The 24,004-nt window shown below is 53.7% G+C and overlaps 6 protein-coding genes across 6 annotated transcripts; 3 read left to right on the top strand and 3 right to left on the bottom strand.

The window, feature by feature from the left end:
* Positions 1 to 3,597: 3,597 nt before the first annotated feature.
* Positions 3,598 to 7,935, bottom strand: COL26b_001503 (uncharacterized protein; the record flags this gene model as incomplete). Its single annotated transcript, XM_053174451.1, has 2 exons — positions 3,598 to 4,616; positions 4,743 to 7,935. The coding sequence occupies 2 exons, from the start codon at positions 7,933 to 7,935 to the stop codon at positions 3,598 to 3,600; spliced, it is 4,212 nt and encodes a 1,403-aa protein (XP_053041761.1).
* A 3,231-nt stretch (positions 7,936 to 11,166) lies between these two features.
* COL26b_001502 (uncharacterized protein) lies at positions 11,167 to 12,035 on the top strand (the record flags this gene model as incomplete). Its single annotated transcript, XM_053174450.1, has 2 exons — positions 11,167 to 11,358; positions 11,607 to 12,035. 2 exons carry the CDS (start codon positions 11,167 to 11,169, stop codon positions 12,033 to 12,035), a joined length of 621 nt encoding a protein of 206 aa, XP_053041760.1.
* A 1,165-nt stretch (positions 12,036 to 13,200) lies between these two features.
* Positions 13,201 to 14,081, top strand: COL26b_001501 (uncharacterized protein; the record flags this gene model as incomplete). Its single annotated transcript, XM_053174449.1, has 2 exons — positions 13,201 to 13,361; positions 13,442 to 14,081. The coding sequence occupies 2 exons, from the start codon at positions 13,201 to 13,203 to the stop codon at positions 14,079 to 14,081; spliced, it is 801 nt and encodes a 266-aa protein (XP_053041759.1).
* A 2,470-nt stretch (positions 14,082 to 16,551) lies between these two features.
* On the bottom strand, positions 16,552 to 19,372 carry COL26b_001500 (uncharacterized protein; the record flags this gene model as incomplete). Its single annotated transcript, XM_053174448.1, has 4 exons — positions 16,552 to 17,883; positions 17,933 to 18,484; positions 18,655 to 19,104; positions 19,211 to 19,372. The coding sequence occupies 4 exons, from the start codon at positions 19,370 to 19,372 to the stop codon at positions 16,552 to 16,554; spliced, it is 2,496 nt and encodes an 831-aa protein (XP_053041758.1).
* A 661-nt stretch (positions 19,373 to 20,033) lies between these two features.
* On the top strand, positions 20,034 to 21,131 carry RPL28 (60S ribosomal protein L28; the record flags this gene model as incomplete). Its single annotated transcript, XM_053174447.1, has 5 exons — positions 20,034 to 20,065; positions 20,335 to 20,453; positions 20,513 to 20,558; positions 20,819 to 21,017; positions 21,081 to 21,131. The coding sequence occupies 5 exons, from the start codon at positions 20,034 to 20,036 to the stop codon at positions 21,129 to 21,131; spliced, it is 447 nt and encodes a 148-aa protein (XP_053041757.1).
* A 589-nt stretch (positions 21,132 to 21,720) lies between these two features.
* COL26b_001498 (uncharacterized protein) lies at positions 21,721 to 23,513 on the bottom strand (the record flags this gene model as incomplete). Its single annotated transcript, XM_053174446.1, has 2 exons — positions 21,721 to 22,889; positions 22,955 to 23,513. 2 exons carry the CDS (start codon positions 23,511 to 23,513, stop codon positions 21,721 to 21,723), a joined length of 1,728 nt encoding a protein of 575 aa, XP_053041756.1.
* Between the last annotated feature and the right edge of the window lie 491 nt (positions 23,514 to 24,004).

The following is a 24,004-nucleotide window of genomic DNA, read 5'->3' as shown; positions in this document are numbered from 1 at the left end:
ACTAAAACACTCGAGGACTAAGGATTAGAGGCGACCAGGAAGGCACATCAACACGAGCTGTAACAAGCGATAAGTGTTTAGGAAAACTTGTTGCCCAAGGGATGGGATTACAAGCTCTGTTGACTCTATTGCGCTCGACTTGGTCTTGCTCTGCTGGTCCGTCTCAATTCGTTGCAGAGAAACAGCTTGTATCGCTGCGATGACTAGTCGAATGTTTACCGAGAGTCTACGGCTTTCGCACGAGTCACTCGTTGCCCGCGCAGAAGAACGGGGCGCTGATGTCACCTTGAAGAGAGTCATTCAGCTGCTTAGAACTCTGTTTATTAAGTTTTCCTCGGTGATGCCGGCCCCACTCACTGCCATCGGTGCGGAAGTCTCCCGGGATAGAAGCCGCGGTAAGTGGGCCCAGGCCGAATTCGGTTGCCGACAGGAGGGCCAAGATGCCCGGAGCACGTCGAGTTCCAGATAAAGAGCACATCAAACTCAGCGAGATCGAATGAACCCTGGGCCTTTGCGGGAGCTCGGTTGTTGACTTCGACTTGACATCGAATTGACGGATCTACAGACTGCCGAATCCTCAATTGAAAGGCCCCTGTTTTGTCCAGATGTTCATTCCCAATTTCTGTCCGCGAACGATGGGCAGGCCTGCATGCAAAACCCGATCATCACCCCCGCCATCGCTGAGCAAATTTGTCCAAAACACGGCATTGCCCTCCACGGGTCGAAACGTGACGCCCGCATCCCATGGCTCATTGCAGTCGACGTATCTACACCAGCCTTTCCCCGGCGGCGATTGAAGCCGAGGGAAATTCGTTCCTCCGCCAGCAATATCGTTGCTGACACCCACGTACGTAAAGAAACTGCTCACGCGGTTGCCTCCCTTCACCACGGAGCCGTGCTCGCCCGAGTCGACTTGGAACCAGTCCGTATGAAAATGGTATTGCTCCCCAAGACCGTACTTGACCAACTGAATCGGCTCTAGATGAGTAGCTGACGTATGGAGACCTTGGAACTGTCGTGCCCTCTCTAGAATGCATTGTGTAACAGCATCAGGCACAACGGTTGTTGATTGCGAGGTCCGGTGGGATGAAACCACATCCCCTCCATTTGAGGCGACGTTCGAGCGAGCGAATGTCCCGTTTCTAATCATCATTAGCAACGTTGTTTTTGCGGTGCGCATTTTTTTTGTTTCCATCTGTGATAGCCAAAGTCCTTACGTGATTTTCTTGAGATGCTCTCGCTCAAAAGGCGTCACGAAATTGGTGATGTAGATGACTAAAGGAGCGTGTGAAAACAGGTTGACCTCGTATCCTGAATGATCACAAACATAGTCCCTGAGATCGTCGTTTTCGCTGCGTCGGCAAACTGCAATTGCAGCAGCATACAATGTGCCGAACCAGGCCAACCGCATCCTAATGTGCACTTGACGGTTGGGGTCTTAAATCAGTGATTAGGCTCCCAAAGAACGCCTCAATGCGAGAAGAGCATCAGGAAATGGCAAAGTTCAAGAACGCTGTTGTTGATGATGGACGTTGATGATGTTGGAGAATCCAGCGAAATTTTGTCAGAGTGCTGGTGCCCAAGACAGCTCTCGGAGATGTTCTCCGCATCGTCCCTGAATGATCACGGAGCTGATCATGTCAGTCAGGGATTTTCCAAATCGAGTATCAATAGGTGTCCTGCATGTTACATCGCGTTACCACTCAATTTAGCCGCATGGTGTCGACCACATGTTGCTACCTTCGAGGTCACATGCCATTAAATCCTAGGCCACGATCGCCCGTGGCGCTGGTATTTACAAGGACGTCTTCTGTCAAGACGCTTCGGGACACCCTCTACGATCCCCGAATTGAAGGTGAACCTGGCCACACTCCTTCTTCTCAGTCCGCTCTTATCATTACACGCCTCCCTTTCTGGTTTGATGCACTTTCGTTGTTTTCAAAATTGAGATGCGAAGAGGAAGCTCAGGCCTTCCATTATTATGTTTCACGTGGCCTTCTTCATTATAGGCAGTCTCCTGCTTGCACAAGTGCAGGCATGGAGACACGCAAGCAAGTCGGAGCTTGATGAGGCTCTCAGGATACGTGAGCATACTTTGGTAGCCTGTGAGTCTGGGCAGCCTTCTTACGCTTACTCGACGAAATGATACATCTGCTGATGGATAATACTGTAATACCGTAGTCGTCGATGTAAGTGGTGCTCTAATTTCTAAGTGGTATTAAGCTGATAGAGTTCTCTTGTTTCAGCCGGACAGGTAATACCAACTTGAATATCTATCCGTGCAAGGCGAATGATTAACTCAAACGTTATAGTTGGAGTGGCCAGCTACTTGCTACCGAATGGGAAACTATAACCTACTCCGACAAATCGGCCATGAGCATTAATTGCGCCGTCAACTGGAGCATTTGTGAAGAACACGACGTGCGGTCTTATCCCGCTATCAGACTTTACCGTTCTCCAAAGACGTTTGAATATTACAGAGGCCCGAGGCAAGCTAAAGAGTGGGTCAGAATTCCCAGCAAGACGGCTTGTTGATAACTTACCCTCGTACCAGTATCTCCGCCTTTGTCAGTCGCAGTCTACGCCCCGTCATCTCCAGCCTGGGTCTGGAAAATGTCACTGACTTTGCTTACACCGATTCTGTGGTTTTCATCCTTCGCCTTACAGACCGAGACGCAGGAAAAGGTCTCTACAAAAGATTTCATGATCTGGCCTCTGATAACGCACATAGATACTCGTTTGGCGTCATTTCAAGGGACCCCGAAGATGGCTCATCATCACTCGACTGTTTCAATAATTTGGATGATGTTACACTGTCGACAACAGACTTTGTCAGCCACATCTTTTCATTAGATGAATTTCTTACGTCCTGTGCAACTCAACTGGTTACGGAGATGACACACCGGAACAAAGCTGATTTCATAGAGGTGGGCTATCTCCCGTCGAGCATCATCTTGAAAGGAATGCGATTTTGATCGTGTCTCTACAGAGCGAGGTCAACGTCCTCTATTTCTTTGATTTCAACCTAGATCGTCGTGAGCAATTCGCTTTTCACATCAAGGAGACCGCCAGAAAATACGCTCAGCATCTCAGATTCGTTACGGTCGACCCGCCAGCATTTCCTGATGTGCCATCACGAATGGGGTTGAAGTGGAAGTTTCCCGCCATCGCAGTCCAGAACAAGACTGCCGGGCTCACGTACCACTCGGAGCAAAGCGAGTCCATTACACCTGGGTTTGTGGAGAACTTTCTTCGGTCTGTAGCCGGTGGGAAGGTTCAGCCAGCGTCTCAAAAACACGTTGACGCTGAACCAACGGACGGCGCAGAAGCTATTCCGGTAGAGAAAGGAGATTACCGCCAGAGAGTCATGCACGACGAGCTTTAACTCTGCACGTGGCAATAAGGCAGGTGTCTACCAAGAATGCATCATAGGCTCGGGGAAGGTATTCAGTATGCAAGTACTAGGGTACTTCGCTTAGATTATACTCTGTTGAATCTGCTCTACTCTAAAGTCTAAACCATCATGGTATTCTCCTGGATCTGTTATTCGAGGATTTGCAAAGTTGCCGAGGCCATCGTCATTTGCCATGATGTGAGCTAGAAAATACCGAGCCCCGTGCCGGGTTTCGATTGCACCCACTTCTGCCGTAGTGCTGACTTCCACTCGTCTAGCTTCTGCACCTGCCCATTCACGAAAATCTCTCCGGCTTGGAGGTCCTTCGGCAACGGCGGCACAATCAACCATTCATGGCTCGGCTTGCACGGAGACGTGTGTCCAGGTGTGAAATTCTGGCTTTTGACAATAGCCAGGCATGGTAAGCAGAACTTGGAGTCGATGCAGTACCAGCACACTGCGAACTTGTCGGAAGGCGCAAACAGCTTGAGGCAATGATCGCAAGAGAAATCGCTGCTCTCAGTGAAAATCTTTGTCAGTGTGATCTGTTTCGTGTGTCTCCGTGGAGACAGACCACCAATTTTGGGTGAACTTGAGCGTCTTTCGCCGATCAAGTGGCTAGCGAGAGCTGTTGCTGCCGGGGGTGTTCTCGCAGACTGCCAGAGTGCCTGCGCGTTTGTCGTGTCACCTGCCGCGATCAGGGTTCGCTGCAGGTTGGCGATACTGATCTCGTCGTTCTGCGGCTCGTCGTCTTCCAATAGACCCAAGGTTTCAGACACCAACTTCGACAGCAGTCTTCGCGACTCTTTTTCTTGTTTGTGGAGGCGATAAAGGAGAACCAGGTAGATTGAAGCTTCGTTGAAGTCGAAGCCAGCCATGTGGAGCGGCACATTTCTATTTTGGTACTTGCGCTGCTGTTCCATAAGTTCTTCGAGTTTGACGATCCAGGGATTGACTGCATCAGATCGCAGTGTCTCATCCGCCTCGAGGGCTTTCAATAAGTATGCTCTTGCAAGTTGTTTAAAAGATGCAATATACTCGATACGCACAGCCAAGCTGCCTCTGGCTTTGTAGTCGTGAAAGCAAATACTCTCCTGAATTCCAATGGCATTATCGTACTGCTGCGCCGCCATGTAAACATTTCCGAGGGAGTTTCGGAGATAGAACGCCTTGCGAGAGTCTTGCGCATCGTGTGCAGACTGGATGGCGCAAGCGTAGCGCTCTGCAAGAACCTCCGTTTTGTCTGTCCGAGCTGCGGCTTGAGGAAACCAATCCCTTATCGACGGGTCCGGAATTTGGCTCAGAAGAAACAAGACAAATCGTGAATTTCCCCTTTCCGTGTAACGACCGTCCAGCTCGTCAAAAAGGCCAATCATCTCCGTGACGCGGTTGTTCTCGGCGAGGACCCTCATATAGGCAGCCTCCGGTTCAAATTCAGGAGTATCGTAAGCGTTTCGGATGGCTTTTCGGCAATACGCAATGGCGCTCTCCACACGACCCATGCGGTTGTAGCACTCTGCAATCTGAGCTTGGTTCTTGTAGAGCCTCCATTTGCTGTTCTTGATTTCATGGTCAGTTTTGTAGTAGCCTTTGGCCATGTGGTCCTGTTCTACGACTTCGCACATGAGATGAAGCTTGAGTGCCTTTTCAAAATTGCCGCTCATTGCGTGGCAAAGTCCCATGCGACCACAACTCTCCACGATGTTGCTATCAATGTTGAGTGCGTTTTCGAAGTACTCCAGCGCCTTTTTGTGTTCCCCGAGATTGAGCAGCGTACTGCCGATTCTTCGATACCAATGCCCAGTCTTGGGGTGGTTGGCCCAATCGGTGGCTCTTTGGATTCTTTCTTCGATCTTAACATCCTGCCAGTGCAGTTCGGAGTATGACCATGGCTTACCCTCCTCGAGCAGAGGCAAGGACTGCACCACACCGAAACAGAACAGGGTTGGCATGTACATCCCGAAGCCTTCGACAACCCATGCTTTGGAGAAAATTCCACCCATGGGCTCCAGCAGCCGCGCAGGATATGACGACGCAGCAGTTGCCCATGCTCTCTGTTCGACGCTGAGCCCGCTGAGGACGTCAGGGTCTTTTAGCCACTTGGAGACCACCTCAATGTTCTTGTCTGTCCAGATATCCAGCGCCTCCTCAAAGAGATTGGTCCACGTCAGGAGCACAGTGGGATCCGTGAGCATGGTGTAAAGGCGCTGTCCGATGTCTGCCTTCTCAGCCACTGAGATATCGGAACGTTTGACGTCTTCGAGATGTTCTGGCCAGTACCACGCAGCGTATCGTTGCAGAGAGAGACCTTCGTGGCCTAGTGTGAAATATGTCGGGTCGGTGAAGATACGCAGGCAAGTTTTCAGGACGTGAAGTCTGGCGTCGGCCAGCTTAAAGCCAATGGAGGGAGATTTGGCGTCTGCTCTCAGATCCGTCGAGGTGTCATCCCTGAAGAATTCTTTGACGGACATGTGGAAGAATGTTACGTATGTAGTGCTTTTGTTTGAAAAGTACTCAATGTCCCTGTCAACGTCCAAGAAGTCCGGGCTTGTCCTTGGGCTCGTTTTCTTCGCGGTGTCTAGGTCAATAAGAGAAAGTCGGCGATGAAGTTCATGTCGGTCGGCAAGATCCGCAGTCGATAAGCCATCCTCGCGCTCGAGCGTGAAGAAACATGAGAACTGTCCTCTCAAAGACTCTTCGAGGCGAAATGGTGCATCGCCCATTTTGAGAGTAAGGACGGCCTCGATTTGTTCCAGTGTGAGACCCATCTCAGCCACCGAAACCCAACGTAAAATCTCGTTCAGATCGTCCGCCTCTTCTTGGGTGATGCTTGCGCTGAATCCCAAGACAGCCTTCTTAAGCATACCGTTGATTTCTTTCGGGTACGACTGCAGACTCTCAATGATCCTTCTGGGATGCCGTATGCGGCTGAGCTCTGCTAACATGAACTTGGCCAAGATGAATAAGCCATCGACCTGCTTAACCATTGCCTCGATAATACTCTCTTTGAAATCCTCGGTGGACCCTCGGAGAATCCGCGCAGAATTCACGCCTTCGACGATGTAAGATACAATATCTGAGCTGTTTTTGTCGGGTGTAACGTGTATCGTTCGGAGTTGCTGACCCCCAGTAGAGTCGTTCCCGATGTAGTCGTTTATGTCGTCCGAGAGGCTTGGTCGTCCAATCAGTGCGACTTGGACCCGTGTAAATTCCGCGGATTGCTGATTAAGGTCATCCAATAGCGACAGAAATTCGGTGACTTCGCGAGGTTCGGCCTCGTCCAGGCCGTCTATGAGTACATATATGTGTCTTTTCCACCTGTCGGGCACGCATGGTTCGACAAGCAGTTTCCTGAATGCACTCGAAACGGTCTTGATCTCGTCGCTGGTAGCTACTTCGCGGATGAGCTGCTTGCCGTAAAAAACGTCCTGTTCACTGATTTGGTACGCCATGTCTCTCAAGGCCTGTGTCATGGAGCGAGACTCTGGGTTGTTCTGCTTGAAGAAGAAGTACCCCATCATGCTGGTGGTATCTTGGTTATTGAGAAGCTCTTGGCCCCACGAAACAAGACGAGACGTCAAATACGACTTTCCGGTCCCTGGGTTTCCTGCAACCCAGAGGAAACGAATATCACCTGCCAGCCAAGCCTTCAAGGAGGGATCCTCCAAGATCCAGTCGCAGGTACCCGGCGTCCTTGTCCTGTTCAGGGCCGAGAGAGAGTCTTCTGGGTATACTGAGGGCTGCAGGATGCCCTTGAGTTTATCTCTGTTGGAGGAGAGCGCCTGCTCCCTCGTCTGGGGCACGCGTGTTTCAGCACGAAGGGTCTGGACGTTAACATCGACCCTTGACATCATTTCAAGCAGGCGATCTTGGTTGGACAGCGACCGCTTTACGCCGGCGCTGGTCTCTGCAATAACGAGTCGCTCCTCACCCTCGGTGAGTGCTGCCAGCTTTTTCATACCCTCAGGCACCTTGCTCTCCTTCCCAAACAGTCTCTTGAAATAGGACTTGAAACGGCCATTCCGCACCTCGTGCGCCGCGATGACGAATATTTCGAAGATGGTGACGAGGATCTTGACGATTTTATCGTGAAGCTCGTTGGACATTTTTTGTGACACGTAGGACTTGAGTCGGATGGTGAAGTCCTGCATCTGGTCGAACAGGTCGATGATGGAGTCGTAGCATGCCGAGACGTCCTTGGCGGCGTTCACGAGGTACATGACGGCAGCGAAGATGGTCTGGCCAGGTGGGAAAATCTCTTCGGATGCGCCAGCCAGGGCTTCGCCGACGACTTCAAGGGGCTTGCATGCAGCGGACAAGCATTGGAACAAGGTCTGGCGCTTCTCGCGAAAGCTCGTAAACTGTTCATTCTGGCGGTTGACGACGTTGAGAAGGTCTTCGGTGGTTCTCATGGGCGGGCTCATGTAGTCCTTGAGATCGAGACCGGTGGAGTCGGCATATTGTTTTTGGGCATCAGCGAGGATCCTCGCAAACTGTCGGTGGATGCTGTCGGAGCGCAGGAGCTGTGCCTTCTCATCCATGACGGTGTCTGTGGTCCCCGCGCAAGATTGGCGGGGTTGGTTTGTGGGGATGCGGGATCGTCAGACTGAGCAAAAGTCGACAAACGAAGTGGTGAGCGCGGTGTAAGGTATGTAGTCTGCGCAAGGCCGGGATGAGTCTTTGAATATTATATATATATCAGACGGGTAAGCTTGGTGAGCGGGAGGAGCGCGGGAAGGGCCGCAGCAGCACGGCCGATGAGACAAAACCAACTTGCGCCAGGCAGGGCAGGGCAGGCTGTGAGATGGGCGCGACGCGTTGGTGGTGGATTGATCCAGCTTGAGGCAGCTTCGGCAACCAGAGTGTTTGAGTGCGGCCAAGACCAAAGCAAGTCAGGCGAGGCAAGGCGGTAACTGCGGCGCCCGAAAAATCGTAATACGCGTGACAGCCCTGCCGTCAGCTTGTCAGCTCATTGGGTCCAGGAACATTCAGGTAGCACGCTGAGCAGCAAGTGAGTGCGAATGAGGCGTGGTCGCTGCTTTAGCTCTGCGCAGCGCCGGCGCGACGTATGCAAAGTCAGCAACGTGGGATTCGACATGGGCCTCAAGCGAAACGAGACGAGACAGGCGGGGTGGCCACTTGACACGTCGTAGCATCGCAAGTGGTCGGTGTGGTTGGTGGGCGTTGGAGAGTCATGATGGACTGTGGATGGCTTCTGCGCTTGAGTGGACGGGGTTGAAAGAGGGGCAGCGAGGGGCAGCGAGGGGCAGGCAACAGGCAACCGCCATTTGCACCCATTTCCGGCAGTCAGTCAGGATTGATTCAGAGGGCCTCTCGTCTCGCACATTAGCCACATCGGGAAATCTATCTAGGCATGCAGCGTGGCTGTGGACGGCAAGGCGCCTAAGTATTTGATTGATATCCAGTCTGTTGTAGACACTCAAACATTCTTTGCCACGTAGTGTGGATTGCCCAGACAAATGAAGAGGCAGCCAGAAAGGAGAATCAAAATCCGAGATGAGCGAAGAAACACTGGTCATGTTCTAGAATGGCGGGGTGAAGGAAGGGAACGGAACCGAGACAAAGCCAAACCACACCAGGCCAACGGGATGCTGACATAATCAACCCAACCATGTAAGGTATCGAAGTTGGATCTCGATGTCGTCCGTCGTCTTCTGCCACAAGACAAGCGGGACCGTCCAACTGTCGTCCCAACAGCATGGGTGACGGACCATACAGGGACCAATTCCAGATGGAATTCGCCCAATTCACCTCAACTCTCCATTCAGGAATACACAAAACCTTGTTGTCGATGCATGAAACCTGTACCGGCCGCCATCGAGATCCCAGATGCAGCCAATCACAGGCCGAGGATCTGGACCCTGATCGCTCATCATGACCTCACTGCTCGCAAGCTGCCTTTTGACATCGGCCTCCTCCTCGTTCCATGCCGAATATCTCGCAAAGTTATTTCTCTTCCCCTTTCTGCATTTAAACAGCCCGACTTCTACACCTCCGCCTTTTCTCTCAAGAATCCGCTTCTTACAGCCCCCGCGCCCAATGAGTTTGTTCCTAGCAAGTCCCTGTTGCACATTGAAACATCCAGTATTAGAGCCACACACACACACACACGTACATCCATACATATAAACATACAGGCACGGATAATCCACCGATGTCAACTGTACAAGACGAACCAATGTCAGATGCAAAACTTGAGCTTTTACCCCTCCATCTTGGTAAGCTTACTTGTGTCTTTGCGTCACTTGTCAGCACTCAGTAATGAGACCCGTAGTGGTGACTTGTCTAACTCGTAGTACAGTCTTGCATCCAAGTCCCCTGCAACATTTTCTTGTGCCCCTTCCCACATGCAGGGCAAACTCGTAGACCTGTTCGCCTGCTGGCACTCTCGAAATACCCATTCTTCAAGCCTTGGGGCTACCTCTCAGCTCAACCTTGGGCATGAGTCCATATCAGGCTCCTACATCGTGCATCTAGAATGCAACGTCGAAAGCTTGGAGACTGGGGAGAGGATGTACCCCACTACGATCATGGAAAGCAACATGACTTTTGCCATCGATTCGCCTACTCCCAGCCGATGGCCTCAAATAAACCGAATATTTGGGGTTGCCCGATCCCTCGAGCATCTGCGCGTCCCGTTTTGCACTTTGAATGACAGCCGATGCAGTATGGCCACTGCACCGCTCTCGTCTACATAATTACTTGGTAATCCACCGAGAACTGGACTGATTGGCTATGCCTAACTCTGCTGCTGTCGAACCGCATTTCGCTATCGCTTGGCTTTGGGGCACGCCTACTCGCGATTGAAGCCATAGCTAACTTGTGCTAGGATTCAAAAGGATTGAAATCAAGTTTTCATCCCGAGGACCCATCATTCATTCGGATTCCGTCCAACGAGAAATTAGAAGCTCAAATTGAACACATCGGACCAAATATTAGAAGCCCCAGGCTCTGATTTTGCTGGGCCTCTTGCTCCTTAGAGGGCGCTTGATAAATCAATAAGCGCCAACAGACAAAAAGCAAGCTCTCCACCATCATGGTTGGCCATGTTTGCAGCAACTTAACGGTTTCAATATTCGAGCGTTTTAAATTACACCAAGGTAGGCAAGAAACCATTAGTCCCATCGGCGAAGACTACTGGGAGATAAACAAGGAAGAAAATTAAGCCCACGGTAAATTCGAAAGAAAAACGTCGACCGCACACGCAGAGACAAAGAAGAGACATAATCTGGAATGCTAAGCCTGAGTAGGTGGTGAAGCGGAGCGATACCGCCAATGCAAGTCATCTCCATACCAGGCCCCGGTGGAAACTCGAGGGCACGGGAGAGGAACACAGTGTGAGCGTTTTCCGAGGAACCAGTCAGGCCGCCACACGCATGAGAAATTGTTACGCAGGTACACGTACTCACATGCCCCCCCGGCCGGCACCAACACATTGTCTTTCCCCTCCACCACTCTCCCAAGACCTGGTGTGCTCAGTGCTCAGAAAAAAGAGTACCTTAGTGTGTGTTGTCTCTCTCTCTCGGTCTGCAGTCTGCAAAACGTTCATGTTCTTTCCCCGGGCCACGGCGAGTGTTTTCTTCTCTCTTACTTCACATAAAAGTTAGTATCGACATCGGTTTGCGGCTTATTATGAAGTCATTCTCATCCACCGTTGTCGCCTCATTTCTCTCCCTCCCCGATCGTTCCGCCAGCTCCTCTGCCAACTCTTCACGTCCTTGAGAGGCACCCTTGCCACAACTGAGCAACCCATGCAACCGGAACGCAAATACAGGAGTATTCTTCCAGGTCCTCCAGCCAACACCTCCTCGAGATCCCTCAACGACGATAATGGGGACGCTACTTCTTCCACAAGCGGAGGTATCGGCGGCCAGGAGGGGTCCAAAAGGAAGCGCCGAGGGACCGCCAAGGCGTGCAACAACTGTCGGGAGAAGAAGATAGGGGTATGTAGCTCACATATATCCCGTTGTTCATGCCACGTTCGCTCGTGGTAAGGCTGCGAGCTCCTAGTGTTCAAAGCTCGTCATTCACGCCAACCCCGGGTGTCGGTGTTCAGGGGGACTGCATAGCAGCAAGCCGACTTGGAATACTCAATAATCACTTGCAACCTGTCTCGACGTCGTCCGAAACCTCGCTAACATACTGACTGTATTCATAGTGCAATGGTTTACATCCATGTAGCCACTGTCAGCGCCGCGGTCTGACTTGCGAGTACGTCGCCATCTCCAAGACCATTCTCAATTCCATCCCTCAGGGAATGAAGCTGCTGGATGAAGCAACAGCGAAGACCCAAAGATACGCGGCGGAACTCCTCGCTATCCTTCGTTCTCCCCCCGACGACCAGGTTCGCGACGTTCTCCAGCAGTTGCGCGCTGGCGGGGATGCCTCGAACATCGTCGCCGCCCTCCGTGGGCAGCTCCATTCGGCCTACGATGTCCCCTTTCACGGTACCCTCCATGGAGTCCCGCCGCCCGACCAGAATTCGCTCGAGTTCGAGCTGATGGTGCGTCACTCCATCGCCTACTCACCTTGGGCTCCGACGGAACTCCCGCAGCTAGACTTCGAGCTCTCTGCGAGGCCTGGCCAGAGCATTGCGGTGGAGTCCCCTTCGGCGGCGTGAGTAAACATTCCTCCCACCCGTTGACAGTGTGCGAACGCCACACCGTCGCCTAGATGACTGCCTCCGAGAAGGATATCGAGCATCACTGTCGTTGAGCGCTAACCCGAAGACAGAGTCTCGCCCGTGTCAGCGGACACTCCTTCGCCCATGCCGCCAACAGAGTCAGAATCTTCCTTTTCCAGCAGCCGAACCAGGTTCCAGCAAGAACCACGAGAAAGCAGCAGCTCGAGTCTCAGTCTCAGTGTTCCAGGCAGAGTCAGCAGCCGAGAAGCAGGGCCAGCGGATTTTCAAACCCTCTGCGACGAAAGGCTACACAAAGTTGACATATCGGTGTGGACGAATGTTTCTGTTGCCCCTGACTCCGCACGGAGGGCTCTGTCTTTGTATCTTGAGACCGACCACACCTTCACAGCCTTGTTCGATGTTGACCTGCTTCTCGACAGCCTAGTCTCTGGCAACACGCGCTTCTGCTCCAGATTGCTCTTTAGTTCGCTTCTTAGCTGGGCTTGTGTATATTACTACAACACCCGAAAGAAATGGACGGAACGTGCTGACATACTGGCAGCAATCATACACCGCATTTGACTCCGAGGCAGCCGCCTGGAGTTACGCGTTGTATGAAGAGGCGGCACAGCTTTTGGAGCAGGATCGTAACCTTGGACTGCTCACTCCAGTCACTGTCGCAGCACTGCTCTATATGAGCATGTCTTCCATGTGCCACGCAAAGAGTACTACAGACGCCACGAGACACCTTGAAAGCGCAATCGAGCTAGCCAGAAGTATCGGGCTGTTTGGGGTTGCTGCTGAGGAAGCAAACGAGGAGGACTGGTCGGGTGCTACGGCAGATGTGCTTTGGAATCAAGCCATGGCGCAAACCGCTTGGGGCAGTTTCGTTTACATCACGTATGTTGGGCACCCCATGGAAGCCGTTTTCAAATCATGCGACGGTGTTCCTGAGAATTCTGGCGGCTCGAGGAGGTTAACATTTTGAAGGATACAATGCGCCCACAACCAAAGTTGCAAAATTGCATTTCCACCGCGAGTACCGATCCCAGGAGACGTGGGTGAAAGCGAAGGGATGCGCAAATCGGAGGAGCAGGGTTATTCAGCCTACATGAGACGGACTTTTCTGTTTCTTTGCAAGCTAGTGCTAATAGCCCACGACATGATCTGGATGAATTACGCCGGTAACAGTCTAAATAAATCGCCATATTCCAGAGCGGAAGAGATGGAACTCGTCTACAAGCGCTATCTGGCGTGGGCAGATGGTCTGCCTCTGGACTTGGCACGCGCTGGCGAGAGCCAGCACCATGTTCTCCTTTTGCAGTAGGTGTTTTTTTCCCCAATTCCCCGGAAAGAAAGAGGACTGGGTGGTGGAAATGGCAAGCTGATCAAAATGTTTGCAGCGTCTACTTCCACACATTCGTGCTGGATTTGTTTCGACCCTTGATCCGACACGGCGACGCGATGCGAGTCAAACTCGAATCGTTTACTTCGCAACAGGCTTCGCCCGAGGCCATCTGCGCTGCCTCGGCCACTCAACTGAGAAGGATAGCCGCGACTTACTTGCAGACGTGCGCGTCGGCGTCTTACAGTTTCAGCTGGAACACGGCGCTGCTATATGTGGCCAACGCGGCCTTCCGAGAGCCGAAACAGGGAATCGACGGCTCCGAGCGGCGCTCCGATGTTCGTACGTGTATTATCGGCTACCAGAAGCTGCAGAAATGTTTCCGGCTTCCGCAAGCGATCATTCGGGGGCTATTATCCATGGTGTTGCGAGAGGGATTGATCACATCGGCTGAGGCACGCGCAATTATCAAGGATTCGGAAGAGAAAGGGAAGCATCACCCAACGTCTGACCCGATACTGGCACCTTTCGTCATTGATCTAGATCTTTGTTTGGTGGATCGGGAAGCGGCGCTCGCCGATCGATTGGCAGCCGAGTTCGACGAGATTGCGATATTAAACGAATTCACCATGGTAACGGAGACGCGGGAGGCGCTGGACGTAGGGAGCGAGACCGTCACCTTCGATGTGGACGGTTGAGTCAGGAGAGCTACGGCGACGTCGAAAGGTATGGCCTGGTCAAAAAGCGAATATGAGTTCAACAACGGCATTGGGAGCGCTGGCGTCACGCGCGGGATATTCAAATTCTTTCAGGAAGAAGTTCGGTTCAGGCACGGGCGGAGTTCGAGGACAGCAAAACGAAATCGGCCGGGGGGGGAGGGGGGGGGGGAGGCGGGATAGACGGTGATTTATCGAAAAGAGAGCCGGAAATACCCCATGATGAGGACGACCATGATGTGCAAACGAAGCTCATGACGGACTGTGAGAAAGTATCGATAATGGCAATCATATTCATGGCTAGCGGTGGGCTTTGAAGAGGGATTCGATGTTGTGCAATTGTGAATGCGACTTGCGAGCGCCAACGGTTTACCTCCCCGGCACCGGCTAACGCCCAGGTCGAATCTCGGTCTCTGCGACCAATCCAGCCAGCTACCAGACCAATATTCCAGATATCGTGTTTCGCTCGGATGTTTCTGTTCGTATCGTTCGTTACGGCTGGTCAAAGTCGGGGGTATGATTTGCCTCGGCGAGGAATCTAGCCTGGATTGTCAAGACCGCGGCGATGGAGGCATCGCTTCACATCACGCTGAACAGGAGGACACAAATCTATTAGGGCCAGAAGCTCGGTTCACTTGGAGAACGGACTGGGGGGCGGGCGGTTGATACGGGGAGTCGAGGGTGCCAGCAATTGGTAGCGATCGAGATCCCATCTGCTACGACAGGATCGGTAACGTCATGGCCCGCAACTTATGCAGTCATGTTCTGGGCAGCTTCTGAGATCTGTGTGCGGCGTAGTATTCGACAGACCAAATGGGTTTTGACAGCTGAGAAGACGGCATGGAGAAGCTTGGGGGCGGGATGGAACGACATTATAGGTATCTAAGCGAAGTCGGGCGGCCTGAACCGAGGCTCGTGTGCCGCTGGAATAGCATAAAGATAGGAATGAGGAGGATGGCACAGTAAATGACTTGATACCTTGGGAGATAACCATGGCCATCCAGGACAGCTCGAGCACGCCGCACAAGATTGAATTGCTCTTGTTTGGTCACCTCATAGTTTGCAGAGACCATGTTCACGGCGGCCATACATCATCATGACCACCTCCCGTCAAGCTTCACAGGGGGTCTGAGCTAGGCAAGGGTTCTGGAATGGTGTGTTGGTGGTGGTGGTGGTGGTGGTGCATGTAGCTGGTATCTGTAAGTAGCTGTCTATCAACCCTAAAGCCTAGATCACCCCCGTGAGAGACGCTCCCGCCCATAACATCGGCTGCTCACCCAATCCCATGGCACCATATGGACAGTGAGGCGTGTCATTATTCGACACGGTGTCCGTCGGGGCCTTACAAAGTGAGTGATGCCCGACGACGAACGCTGAACGCAGTCAACGCAATAACAAAGTGACAGGGTAAGCCAGGGGGCGGAGTTTTTTTTTCATTCGAGGGCCATCTCTGATTGGCGGAGCTGTTTCCGGATAGCCTTAATTGGCTGGAGGGGCCTCCGGTCGATTTACAACGTCTCATTGGAAGCTCTGACGCTCTCGACTCTTGTGGGTTTGGTCACTTAGTCGTCCTAATGTTGCCTGGCCGGAGAATGTTCCGGGGCACAGAGACATCTGATTGGGGTCCCTCGATTAGTGTGGCAGGCTAAGAAGGATCTGTATATCGGCCGCGGTTTGACTCGAAGGTAGCCAGTGTCGGAACCGACAGACATTCCTACTGTCTGCCTGCTTAGTTTCGTCTCTGTGTTCCCAAAGCTTCTTCCACATGTGACCCGGGTTGATCCTGCCATCGCCTCCGGAGTGGACTCCGATGTGCCCGATGCCAGCTCATCCCATTGGCAAATGATGTATTTAGCATTCGACGTTGATTTTCAGGGTCCTAAAGAGGGGGGCCACATGGAACTGCTCTACACCATGACGGCGTCCGCCTACAGTTTCCTTCTGAGCTCCAAGGACCCTGCAGATTCATGCCCCCCGCCCACCATCTGGTCGCTGCCATAACTATCTTTGGGCATCTGACGCCATGTTCATAGCCTTCAAAACAGCCACACGGCCTGCTATCAGCTCCCAGCGTCTCCGACCGTAAGTTGGTCGTTCGATTCCTCCATTATGCTTTGCGGTGCGCCGAGCGCCCAAACGCAATTCCGGGGGGTTCTCCAGGGTCGAATCGGTCGTTGGCCAATCCATCGACGGAACATCTCATCGATCAAGATCGGCCATTGGTGCGCGCGGTCCCATATACAGTAAGTGAAGCAAGCTACCTTTTCCCAGCGCCGTAAGTCAGTCCACGCCCCACTCGTCTCTGGCGACGACTCAGGGGGTGTTGTTCAAGATTTGACATCTCCGGTTCCCCTGGGAGCATCTCCGGTCAAGCTACCATTAAACCTCGATGGTGGCATCACTGATTACATATAATTGACAGCTGATTGCAAACCCCTTGTGAACTCAGCGACTAGAACGCGCTGTTCCGCTTCGATCGAAAGAATCCGCTCAACGCCCCCATCAGCTGCGGCAGTCCCTTTTCGTGGCTGTCGTTGTTCATCCCTCCACGAATCCAGCCCGGAAGCTTCCCTCGAATTCTATCTGTCCCGTACCTCCGGTCGACCAGAACGATGGCTGCGTAGTCGCCCTGGTGCCTGATAGCCCGCCCGATACTCTGGTTTACCGCGCGCATGCAAGCATTCTCGTAAAAGTCTCTCGCCGCCTGCTTCGCCGCCACGATCGCTTCCTCTTTTGGTATTCGCGTAGCCGCCGACGCATCGGTCAGACGCTGGACAGTCGTAGTCTCGATGTACTCCGTCTTTGCTTTCCACTCGGGAGAATTGATGTTTGGGTAAGGCAACCCGATAATGATAACGCAACGGCCGAGGCGGTCGGAAAAGTTGATGCCCTCGCTCATCTTGCCGCCGACTACGCTCAGGAGTATCGCACCACGAGGCTTGGGTGCTGTGCCTGCGCCAGGTTCGCCGTCGCCTAGGATGGCCTTGCTGTAGGCCTCCAGAACCTCGTCGCTCGAGCCGCCCCGAGTCTCCTTGAACGCCTCCTTTCTCTCTCGCATGCGGTCCCAGATTGGCTTGGACTCGCCGGGACTTTTGGTCTCCCAAACCGCCACAACTTCGTCGAGGTAGCCGTAGCTTGGGAAGAAGACGACGACACCATCGGGAACTACGTTGCAGATGTTGAGAATCGCCAGGCCCAGCTGGCTCACCATCGCCTTGTCGCTTCGACGCTGGAAGCTGAACTCGAACGTGGAGCTGACGTCCCTGTTAGGGCCCGGTTTCGCGCCTGCGAGCGTCCAAACGCAGAGGTTCGACGGCGGGATGACGTGGCCGCAGCTGAGCGTCGTGAGTTTCGAATCCGATAAGTATGGGAAGAGGTGGTCCTTGTAGTCTTCAAAGGGGGACATGGTACCACCGGCCAGAATGACTGCCCTGGCACTCGTGGCGATGGACGAGAATGCATGGGTGGGCGACAGTAGCAGATAAGAAAGTTGTATGTCTGGCGGGTTAGATGACGTCTTTTCGTAGAATATGCGGCCCTCTGAGCTGAGGTTCGTGAGAGAAATCAGGAAGGATGACAAGATATGCAGAACCGGGGTGGACGATCTCGGTGGTGCCTTGCCAGCATTGGCCTGGGCGATCTCCTCCTCGACGTGGGCGACATAGCTCTCAATTTTGTAGGCGAGCTTGGACTCCTGGATGTACTGGATGAGCTTAAAGAGATTGATTTGGTCCACGCCCTTGCATCGAAGGAGCACCTTAGAGTCAACTATGCCGTGGGGTGTCTACGAGCTGGTCAGTAATTTCCAAGTCCTGAGAATGAAGAAGGTATACCTTGAGCGTCAAGGCCCCACTCATCCACTCGGTGAGGCCCTCGATGACTCTGCCAACCTGGCCGACCATGACACGGTTTTCTCCCTTCAATTTCTTGCCGAATCTTTTGACGTACACGCCAAGCATCTGTCGCGCCCGTCTCAGCTCTGTTAGTTTGATTTCCGACGCATATACGTTGGCTACTGCATCCATGATGTTGTGCGCCTCATCAATAATCACTACATTGCCCTCCAGCTTGATGCCCAGGGCGTCTCGGGCGTTCTTTTGCAGAAGGAGCGGATACGGCAAGGTAATGATCTCAGCCCCTGCGATAGCCGCCCTTGAGGCATAATACGGACATACTTCAAGCTTTTTGCCAAGATGATAGAGGTCTTCTATGTCGGGAAGGGTGGCGTGGGCTGTGTCTCGAAACTGGTGAGTCTGCTTGATGTTGTCTTCGTTCAGTGTATAAGGACATTTATCCTTGGTTTTAGGCTTCTGCAGTTCTGAGCATCGGTCATTGATGGCAGATATTGTGCCCAGCTTCGCCACGGATGGGTTGATGCACAGTTTCTGCCGGGATGAAAGGGGTAGATGCTTGACTGGCTCCTTGTCCGGCCGGGCATCTTCACTATCGTTGGGCTTGACCGATGGTGGCATAGATGATGGAAAGGCGGGGCGTCGAAGTTCATGGATGAATTGCGTGAGTTGAGAATGCGTTCTTGACGTGTAGTATATCTGACCAACATGTTACCGACTAGCCCACCAGCGACAGGGGGCTTGCGCACCTTGACTCCGTCTTCGACCTTGTCCTCCTCTTGCTCCGCCTTCAGGTTGCCCAGCCCGAATCTAGAAAGGATGTCCTTGGTCTCTTTGCTCAGTCCAGACATGGCATCGCCGTCGTCTGCGGCACCGGACTCATCGGCCTCATCCAACAGCCATTCATCGTCTGCGTCGGCATCGTTGCGAGCCTTCGACTTCGAAGGGCCCTCGTCAAATCGACGTCGCTTGGCGCTGCGAATTTCGAGGACCTTTTCTTTCAGGCGGATTTGCTCCAACCTTTTCTCTCGTTCTTCCCAATTGCGAGCCAGCTCGTCCCTCTTGCGCCGGAGCATTTGCTCCACGATCCAATCGGGCTCATCCCTAAAGTCGTCCATGTTGACCTTGAGAGAAGCCTCATGCTCCTCAATACGCTGGTTTCGCAGCCATGTCAGAGATGCACAGATGAGCGAAAGAGATTTACCCTGGACTGCGTGTCAGTGACGACCAGGGACTTGGGTGACAAGCATCATAACTGACAGTTCCCGTGGGACTTTCCAGAATGCCAACCTGTCCGTTTCCAGCCTGCAGCACGCTGTAAGCTGTTTTCATGAAGTCAGTCTGCACATCGTACGGCGTGTAGGGATGGTTGAAGTCGATGCCTTCAGGAACAGGCAGGCCGCTGCCTGGAGCAGCCGCCATGGCGAAGTTGAAGTAGTACGCGACACAAGACGAGCATGCAATCAGGACATCAAGCTGGTAGGGGGAGACAAGGGGGAAGTGAATGACGACGGCGCAGTCGGGAAATAAAGATCGGACTGATGAAACAACAAACAGATATTGAAGCGAAAGGGGGCCTTCGAGCTGGGTTGGGAATTGCTTCAATGAGATTGGATAGCGGAAGCAGATGGCAGTCGGACGCGCAAAACAAAGACCCACTGGCCGACCGGGTGCTCGCATGTGGTTTCGGTGAAGAACACCCGGGGCTTGCCTACCTAGTTTCGGTCAGCTTGGGTCAGTCAAGGTGAGAGACTGGGGCTGGTGACATGCACGAGCCACTCGCAACTGGCGAGACCACCCAGCCCTCGCCGGCTTAGGTAACCAGGACACACCAGCAGAAACCGGGTGAAAAAGGGCAGGAGCACAGACCACACCAAGAGACTGTACTGGTTGGTCCCCTCCCGCCCAGAAAAAAACCTGCAAAATCCTTAGGGCTGCCCTGCCCTCCGCCCCGCTTAACATTTTTCCGGAGGTTGCCGGCGTGCAGAGACACCCTCACAAATTTCGTGCGTCTTGCGACTTGACGAAAAAGAATCCCCATCCGCGATACCAGCAAGACGACCACCGATCAAACACCGTCGCCATGCCTACCCGATTCTCCCGCACCCGCAAGCAGTACGTTGATTCAATCCCGTCTCGGTCACAAACGAAATGAGTTTCTTCTCCCGCGAATGTCGTCGGCGCAGTCGCCGTTGGGATGCTTTGGATGGAGGGGAAAGGCTGGGGAGGGCAGCAGGAGTAGGGCGTGATGTGTGCCGGTGGAAGGCCTTTTGGAGCTCTGCTGCGCCCATCTGAAGAGGAGGATGGGGACGGCCGACGAAGCATCGCGACGCGGGAGAGACGAGACTCTCGAATTGATCACGAAGCTGACATGTTTTTCGCAGCCGCGGTCACGTTTCCGCCGGTCACGGACGTATCGGCAAGCACCGCAAGCACCCAGGTGGTCGTGGTCTGGCCGGTGGTCAGCACCACCACCGCACTAACCTCGACAAGTACCACCCTGGTATGTTCTCTCTATTGTCAAGAGACCAAGTTTGAACAAGATTTGCTGACATGGTGCAGGTTACTTCGGTAAGGTTGGTATGAGATACTTCCACAAGCAGCAGGCGTACGTACACCCCGAATCCGAACGACGTGAAGCTTCCGGCTGTGCTCTGCAACCCACGACAATTTCGACATGACGAAATCAGACAACGTCCACAACGCGCGCCACATCCCTACACGGGATTGCGAAGGACTGTGGCACATCGAAACAACAGCAGTCTACCACGACGAGAGTTTCACTAGAACGGGACGCAGAGCACACCGGGGCGCCAATCGTCGGAGGATCTCCCACCCATCGCGTCAGGCACTAACCCCTGTCTGCAGGCACTTCTGGAAGCCCGTCATCAACCTGGACAAGCTCTGGACCCTCGTCCCCGCTGAGAAGCGCGAGGAGTACATTGCCGGCAAGAAGGACACCGTCCCCGTCATCGACCTCCTCCCCTTCGGCTACTCCAAGGTCCTCGGCAAGGGCCGCCTTCCTGAGGTCCCCATTGTCGTGAAGGCCAGGTGGGTCAGCAAGCTGGTACGTTGCCCTCCTCCCGCCTCTTGTGTGCAAGAGTTGTGCGAAACTAACCCTGTCCCACAGGCGGAGAAGAAGATCACCGAGGCTGGCGGTGTTGTCGAGCTGGTGGCATAAGTTCGGAAACTACTCCACGGGGAAAATATCCAAACACACTTGACGGATTGGGAATGACGGCCATGCAGCCTCGGAGCGGGCGGCGGACCGCTTTTTTGTCACACAACTTGCGCTTGGCGGGACATGGGAAAGGGCCTAGGGACGGCTTTTCGCATTGCATGAAGATCTGAACTTCCAAGGAGTTAAACCGAATAAAAAAAGGCTCTTGATCTCACATCGTCATGGCGGGCGCCATCATCGCCCCGCGTCAACATAGATGACGACGCCGGGCCGTGTGTCTTTCTGGCAGTGTTTGGGCGGCGTCTGGGTCAAGTCGGACGGACGGGTACGATTGAATGGTATTACTTTACGTCGTCTTCCACTTACGTGCCGTGCTTGTGCTGTTGTACATGTGACGCCTTGGTCATCTCGCCTGCCCGCGATGCTGTTCCATAATGTCGATACGGTGAAGATGCCGTCCTAGGTAACGGCACTTCAATGCGCCCTACCTCCCAACGCCACCTGCTCTACCGTCTAGTCGTACAAACACATAATCATGTTCACGCCACTGGTATAAGAGTGCCTTGCCAAAGAAAAAAAAACATTATCATTACGCCTCAAGCATGTCCATCTCGTCGTCCTCGGTTTCTATCGTCTCCACGGACTGTTTTGGCTCAGGCTCCCGTAGGAACTCATGCTCCAACGCCTCCTGGGCGCTGATTCTCCTCGCGGGGTCCAACTCCAAGCATCGGCCCAGGAACTCGACAGCCAGCTTCTCCTCGTCATCCAACGGGATACCTGGCTGACCGTCCTTGCCGCCGTCAGTACGGCATGTGGACCACAGGATAATCTTCTCGAGCGAGAAACCCGCGGTGCCCACTGTGGGGATATTTGTTTCGAACATGGCGCCGTGCAAGAGACCCGCCTGCTTCATACGCTTGGTGCCAAAAATGGTGGCAATCTCAATCATGGCTTCGACGTCGTCGGCGCTGTTGAAAAAGGGGAAGCGCTTGCTCATAATGGTCAGGAGGATGACGCCTGCTGACCAGATGTCGATCTTGGTGGTCTGTTCTGTGCACTTGAACAGCACTTCGGGAGCACGGAAGCCTCTTGTGCCGGCACGGTTGGCTCGCCGTGACGGGCGGCTGTCTGCCTTGGGGTAGCCTTGCTGGGGACCGTTTTGTGATGCTGCGCTGTTTTGAATCCGCTGCTTGCGGACGTCTCTGCTCTCGTGGCAAAGGCACGGCTTGCTGTCGGATCCCTCGCGCTCGGCGAGACCAAAGTCGACCAATACACCACGCCGCGTCTGGGGGTCATACAGAAAGTTGGTGGGCTTGATATCGCGATGCAAGATCTTGTGCTCGTGGACGGCCTTTAGCGCGGTAAACAGGCTGCGCAGGTAGATGGCCATGTCTGAGATCTTCATCTGGCGGAAATAGTCGCGGAAGTCCTCGTGGCGGAAGTAGGGCAGAATGGCAACGACTTGGTCGGTGCTGCGGAAGGCCGTGATCAGTGGACAGACTGCCGGGCAGTTTCTGAGATCGTGGAGCAACTCGAGCTCGTTGAGGATACGGGTGGGACTGGAGGTGACGTAGATTTTCTTGATGGCGACATATCGAGCGCGACGACGTGGCTCTCTCGAGGGGTTGTGGCTGCCATTACGCTGCTTCAAAGGCGGGGTGCTCCATTTTTGGTCTCGTTCGTTGTTCTCGATATCCCAATCATTGTCGTATCTGTCGTATTGGATGTCTTCGGCCTTGTAGACGGTTGAAAAGGTGCCTGGGCGAGTGTCGGTCAGCAGAAGCTCAAGATAGAGGGGAAGGGACGGTGAGAGGGAAAAGTACCTTCGCCAATTCTCTTAATAAGACGATACCTATGTCGAAAGCCGGGGAAGACGTCTTGCAGACGGACCATCTCGCGCTGGACGCTGGAGTCGACGACGTCGTCCTCATCGGAGCTGTCGTCGGTGGATTCGTTGTCGTTCTCGGCGTCGTCGGCATCGTCCTCGTCCTCGTCGACCTCGGTCTGGTGCTCAGAGCCGGCCACCATCTCCGTGTCTTCTGTACGGGCGTGGGGGGGATCCTCGTGGATCTCGAAGCGCTCGCGGCTCCTTTTCCTGGTGGCAGTAGCCATGGTTCTGGAATCTGGTTCTCGTGCAGTGTCCTCGTTGGCGGTCACCGGACGATGGGCCAATTGGAGCTGGGCCTGGGGCTGGTCGGTCGCGGCGTTGTTGGCGTTGTTGGCGGTGGCATGGAAGGGCGAGTAGGCCTTCAAGACACTGTCTGGGGTAGCCCAGTGCTCGACGTTGAGAGCTTGGCCAAAACGAGTCAATTGGTCGATGGCGTCCAGATTGGGTTGATTGAAGCCAGCTGAGGAATCCCGCTGGGTCGAACACTGCGTCATCCGAGGCGGGAGTTGGGGGGGATTTGTAGAGAGACCAGTTGTTTTTGTATACAAGGGATCTGGCGCAGTGCGTGCCGGTGTTGATGCGGCTGGCCGTGGCGCTTGCTTGGACTGGCTGGCTGGGACTGGCTGGGACTGGCTGGCCGTCTGGCTGGCTGGCTGGCTGGGTCTGGCGCTGCGTGTTGTATGTACGTATTGTGTAGAGCAGTTCGGTCGGTAGATTGAGTCTTGGTCGATTGGGTTCGTTAGATCATCTCAGTCCGTGGGCAGTTGGTGTTGGGTGTCACAGTGTCGCTGCCAGGCGTGCTGATTGGTGTCTCGGTCGTGTTTCTTTCCTTTTTCTCCTGATGCAGCTCTTCTCTGTCTCCTTCTGGCTCCGAGAATCTTTCTGATGGCGGGCATCCAGCTGCTTTCTAGTGGAGGGGCATCCGCCTGGCCCCGTCCACCCCGGCCAACCGTCGGCCACGATTTCAGGGTACTGGCTCCACTGA

Source organism: Colletotrichum chrysophilum (assembly GCF_026319265.1).
Source record: "Colletotrichum chrysophilum strain AFK26 chromosome Unknown scaffold_6, whole genome shotgun sequence".
NCBI classification, from domain to species: Eukaryota; Fungi; Ascomycota; class Sordariomycetes; order Glomerellales; family Glomerellaceae; genus Colletotrichum; species Colletotrichum chrysophilum.
Note: the sequence above shows the minus strand (reverse complement) of the source record. Positions and strands in the feature narration are given on the sequence as shown.